Consider the following 6,213-nt stretch of genomic DNA (forward strand, 5'->3'; position numbering starts at 1 on the left):
ACAACAGCTTTCTCAAAAGAACATTACTAATTACTTCAAGGACAATGCCACTTATTGAAATTAGTAATACGTGCCAAAAATAAAAATCAAGGTTTAAATCATTCAATATATATAATTCCTGTGTCTAATAATAATAATAATAATAATAATAATAATAATAATAATAATAATAACTGTATATGAAAAAAAATAAACATAAAATTCGTTGATATTATTCTGAGTATAAATCTTGCGTGCTTTTTTCAACTATTCACCTTGACCTTGCGGTGTGTATGATAAATAATTAACTATTTTCATATATGTGACTCTATATATCACAATTAATTGGTACATAATATATTTATTATAACTTATAATAATGATAGCTTCTGGGATCATGACATCTTAGCTTTTGCAAAGAATACACCAGCAAAGAGGCCTGAAAATATTATAATAATGTGCATTATCAATATAAGATAAAAGAACTTAAAAGAGAAACTAGACAATAATAATAACAAGGAGGTGTTGTGATGAATTACCAAATAAGATGCTGAACAAATTTGATATACTTAGTGGAACCTTGAACACTAAAATGCCAGCAATGGAGATTGGAATCTTGTTTAAGGAACCTACAAGACTATATGTTTTGAACATACACAATGATAACAGAGACATTAGAAATTTGGAGGGAAAAAAATTGGATTCTTTTTTTTGGCTTGACATCTTGTCAATTTTTTCATAGATTAAGAAGTTACATTTAAAATTTTACGTTGATTAACAAATCTCTAGTTCTTTAGTTATGGTAAATTGGCAATATAGTCTTTCTTTTTCTAAAAAAGAAAAAATAAAAAAATTACAAAAGATATCCAATCTTATTTGAATAGATGTTGTGTGAAATCAACTAATTCTTTTGACTCCTTTCCGCTAAGTATAAAAATACCCAAAATTATTAGTAAAACTTTCAGTATTTTTTAGAGCTGTCAAATTGGCCAAATACATTCGTTTAGGCTCGATTTACCTAAGTTTACAAGTTTTAGGTCTAGAACATTTAGGTAGCGTTTGATGTAGAGATAAAGACAGAAAGATTGAGATTGAGAGACAGAGATTAAGAGAAAGAGATTGAAATAAATCTCAGTATTTTGTTTGGTGCAAAATAGAAGACAGAAATTGAAACAAGAATGAAACTCTAATTTAATTTGCACAAAGGGTAAAATTGAAATTAATTAATTGAAATGAGAGTATTTTAGGTATAAAATATTATTAAAGTTTCAGTCTCTATCTCTAAAAATTTTAGTCCACTGTGTCCTCACTTTTTGGAGGTACTGAAATACTGAAATTTTGGAGACAGAGATAGAAATTTTAGTACCAGTCTCTGAACCAACAAACATGATACTGAATCTCAGTCTCTCAATCTCTGTCTCAATACCTCAAAACAAACACTACGTAAGGCTTACTCCACAATGGGTGGGACTCTTTATTTTTATTCTTTTATTTTCTAAAAATAGTTTGAACAAAAAATTCAGTTTTAAGAAAAAAGGTTTGAGAAAAAAAAAACTTTTGAACAAAAAGAATTTAAACAAATGAAGATTTTTAAGTCGATAGATTAGATCTTTAAGTCGAATCAATAAAAATAAAAAATATGTTGAATTTTTTTAAAAAACACAAATTCTTTCGTTCGTAAAATGACCCGTTTAACTAATTTTATTTTTTTGGTTAATCAAATCAAATCTCTTTGTCGTCTTACTTTTATAGCCTTAATTTTAAAGACAAAAATTCATTCGTTTAAGTCGAATTAACGAATTAGTATTATGAATTTGACCCATTTTAACGAACAGAGTGTTTTTTCCTAATCTCGGAATACTAATACACTCTGCCACTAAGAAATTCTGAAGCTCCCTTATGCAATCCATGTATTGAATTATTTGAAGTAGATGAAATTAATTACCTATATGTGGTAGGTCCAGTTTGATGCAAGAACCACATTGATGTGAAGCTGATAGAAAGTCCAATGAATCCACTTGCAGTTGCAACTCCCCAAAACATTGGCAACTTCACCACATTGCTGCAACCATAATACCAACCTTAATCAGAATCAAAACACCATAAACAACTAGTTAGGATTCTGATTGAGTTTCTGAGACTAAGAAACGTATCACTCACGCATGTATTACATAATCCAACTCGCCAAAAACAAAGATCAGAACCATGGCCAAAGGTAGAGACAACAAATTATTCAGCAACACCATTGAAACTTCATTTAGAGATCCTGATTTTGTTGCTTTCTTTGCTTCATCCATCACCCATCTAAGTGTAAGCTGTCACAAAGCATTTCATTCCATTATACTATTATAGTATGTTTCTGTCATGAAATTATTTATTCCAAAAATTTAAATTGATAGAAAAAAATATATAAATTTGCAAGAATCTTGCATAGGCCTTATTACTCGTCTATCGAACTAAATCTTTTGGTAACAGAAGTTCTGATACTATATCATAAAACTGCTTATTCCAAAAGTTTAACCCGATAAGAATATGAAAAGAAAGCAAAGGACTAAAATCTACATACAGAATAACTTGCAGTAAGAACACAATTGATAATCTGCCATGCATAACCAACACCGTCGAATGAAAGATCCGTAATGCCGCCACTCACGGCGGAGATAATCTGTATCAAGAATGTTAATGTTGTATCTTAACTAAATTTAAACAAGTGAGTATATATAATTATGATGTAAGAAGAATGAAAATTCTATTTACCATGAGAAACATGGCAGCCCACACTTTTGAATTTTGATGTTTCCTAAACAAATATAATTCTCCAATTGCTGTCAAGATATTTGTCACATTCTTGAGAATTGTCACCATTGCAATATTTATGAACTTCAAACTGCAAATTGAAAATAGTTCACCATATAAAAAATGGTTTCTCTAATGATCATCATATCCAAATCTTCTTAGATCTTAAAAAAAAAAAAAGAGTTGATTATTATTGCATACCTATACATGCCTGATACAAGCATGCTAATAAATATGACATTGACAGGGATCCAGACTCTAACCAGCCTCCAATTTAGCCTTTCAACCGAAATTCGGCCGAAAAGCGACAACAGAACCACAACCAGAGTGCTAATAAGGTTCTACAAAGCACAAAAGAAGTTATATCGATGAAGAACTTTTCATATACTATCTCTCTGTCTATTTTTTTTAAGTGTTATTTTTGGAATAACCGTATATTCCAAGAATAACACTTAAAAGTGCATAGACAGAAAGAGTAGTAAACGAACAAAAAAAAGGAAGAAAACCAACTTACTTGATAAAACATAAGTGATATTCCTGCATTGAAATTATAACTTGATAAAACGATTTTGTTTAGCATTATCATGCTGCAGGAAGAAATACAGTATGCCGTGCCGGAGATAAGCGGCCCGGACTTCTTAGCCGATCTACGCAAGCAACGTCCTTCGTCGTCGCCATCTTCTGTAACTTTACTAGTTTTCAGAAATCTGCTTGTAGAAATAAATCATGAAAAATGATTAAAAACATGCTACCATGGTTGAATAAGTAGTTCCAATCACTCCTAACCAAAACAGAACATCAAAGCAACAATTAAGTGAAAATGATCTTAGAAGATTGGGTTGAAACCTATCATTCAAAGCTCTACGCTCTAGGTTGGTTGCAAAATTGTTGAGCACCTTGGCTTGCTCATGAATTCCATTGAAAATTGTGTGCACTGCATTAGGGTTTTCATCATCTAGTGCTAGTTCTTCAGGGTCATGATGATGATCAACAATGTCTAACTTATAATCAGACGACATATTAATCATCAACCTGAATGGAAGAAAAAACAAAGATACATAAAAAACTAGCTAGTCATAAAGATGAAGCACAATCTATTTCAGATTTAAAACAAAAACATCATCATAACCTTGAAAGTGATGTGTAAAGTCATGATCTACAATTCTACATTGAACCTCCCAACAATGTAAGAGTAGAATCAAAAGACAATCAAGTTTATTGACTAAAATCTTATTTTTACAATATTCTAAGATACTGTTAGAAAATAATATGTCATTTGTGTAGCTAAGGTAAAAAACTAAAAATATAGTAATAAGCAAAAACAGAACATTTCATTAAAGCAGGTCCAATTTTCCAAATTCCAAGCATTGTGAAGAAACCATGTGAAGGGTCATGCAATTCACACACAGCACAGTTGGAAGAACAAGATTCAAGATGCAAGAATTCAGCATAAAAGCTAAAGAATAAACATATCCCCCCCAAATCCAAAAAAAAAAAAAAAAAGCACCAAAAAAATCTGAAAAGCATGATACTAGTCAATTTCCAAACATATTATAGAGTTCAAAACATCAAGAGACTATAAAAACCTGAAGAAGTGAGATTCTTACTGTTTATGCAGCAGCAGCAGCAGCTAACTAGCTTTCTAAAACAGTGATCATTCACAAAAGGTAGAAACTTTGAACTAAATGGAGCATACCCAGATGAAGAATTGGAAGAAGGATTGATGAGAAGTCAATAAAGAGTGGAAAGAACACGTATGCATTCAACTCTTTTTGAAGAACACGCAAAGGGGAATGATGAAGAAGATGAATTGAGCAATAATGAAGGTATGTAGTTGAGAATTGAATCATTGATGAAGATAAACATGAATATGAACATGACATTGATGAATAGAATGCGGGATTCAAGGACCGCCAAGGAAGTAGAGTTATGGAACACATTCCGAGGACTCCAAAGTCAAACAGGTTCATGCAGCCATGGCCTTTAGCTTCAAGAACAAGTAAACACTAATAACAATAACAAAAAGTATATAAAGGTGATGGATTTTGCGTATGAATCAATTCCAAAGCTTTTATTTTCTGTTTTTGTTTAAATCAAACAAATTCGTGGCAATCACATATTAATTCACGCCATGTTATGTTGAGAATATTGCATTCATATATCACAAGCTAGTCTAACTTCTAACTCAAGTTCAATTAGAGTAAATTAAATAAAAGATTATTTTATTACGAGGTATGAATTTTGTTTTATTTTTAAGTTGTTATTCAAGGTATTCCTCATAAAATTTAATATATATACACACACAAATACTATATGTATCAATAATCTATGTATAAATATATGTATAGTTTAACTCATTTTTAATATGTATTTTATATTTCAATGTGTAGTCTGCATCGACAGTGGTTAGTGGATATATATTTTTTAAGTTTAATTTATACTTTTCACAATTAAAAAATTTAATATAGGTGAACTCAATCATATCCTCTCTAAAATAAAGGTTAAATTACCCCTTGTGACATATACAGTACTTATTGATAAATTATCCTTTCATCAGAACTTCAAGATTCACGTTATTTTTTCTTTTCTTTATGTTTCTCTTGAAATTTAATAACAGTGCCATTTTCATCATTTCCACCAAATACACCTCTTCCCTAATTTAAAAAAAAAAACTAATGCATTAGTGGGAGCATATTAAACTATGAAAAAGTCTAGGGGGCTAGCAACTTTGTTAAATTCTGGCCCGCATGTAACCAGCAAAGAAAAGTGAGTCATTAGATGAAATCTCACACCAATCTCACACCATTAAAACCATCATTGATGGCTACAAATAACAAAAGTTGCTGGCCCCCTAGCATTCCTCTTAAACTATTATATTGTCACAAAATATTAAATTATTATTCAGATAACAATAAGACAAAATGGAATAAGTATTTTAATATTCACATTCGCCTCAAATATTAATTAATTATTTTATTATTCATGCCATTAATTACTTACAAGAATTTTATTTATGGTGCAAATTCATATCTGTCATACAAACCCATACCGTCTTGCTTCTCTCCGAACGTAATATCTTCTAATACAAAAAAAATTTTAGAAAGAAGAGAGCTGAAAAATTGATAGTTGTGCTCGTTGAAATTGGAGATTAAAAATGTAAGAACAAGTTCAAAATCCTAACTTAATTTATTGGAAATGGTGATTCGATTTAAAAGGAATTAGAATTTTAAAATTGAAGAAGAAGTGTATTTGGTGGGGATGATGAAAATGACATTATTATCAAGTATCAAGAGAAACATAGCGTCAATTGAAAAGAAAAAAGAAGATAACGTGAATCTTGAAACTCTGGTAAAAAGATAATTATCAATAATCACGGTATATATCACAAAGGGTAATTTACCCTTTATTTTAGACTGTTATTTTTTATTACATATATGC

At 30.2% G+C, this 6,213-nt stretch overlaps 1 protein-coding gene across 1 annotated transcript; it reads right to left on the minus strand.

Moving 5' to 3' along the window:
* Positions 210–4,832, minus strand: LOC107616284 (GDP-mannose transporter GONST2). Its single transcript, XM_016318260.2, has 10 exons — positions 4,383–4,832; positions 3,622–3,807; positions 3,290–3,482; positions 2,977–3,116; positions 2,737–2,866; positions 2,546–2,644; positions 2,140–2,294; positions 1,925–2,041; positions 519–616; positions 210–418 (listed from the first exon to the last, which is right to left on the minus strand). The coding sequence occupies exons 2-10, from the start codon at positions 3,801–3,803 to the stop codon at positions 375–377; spliced, it is 1,158 nt and encodes a 385-aa protein (XP_016173746.1). The 5' UTR covers positions 3,804–3,807; positions 4,383–4,832; the 3' UTR covers positions 210–374.

Source organism: Arachis ipaensis, chromosome B01, assembly GCF_000816755.2.
Source record: "Arachis ipaensis cultivar K30076 chromosome B01, Araip1.1, whole genome shotgun sequence".
Taxonomy (NCBI): Eukaryota; Viridiplantae; Streptophyta; class Magnoliopsida; order Fabales; family Fabaceae; genus Arachis; species Arachis ipaensis.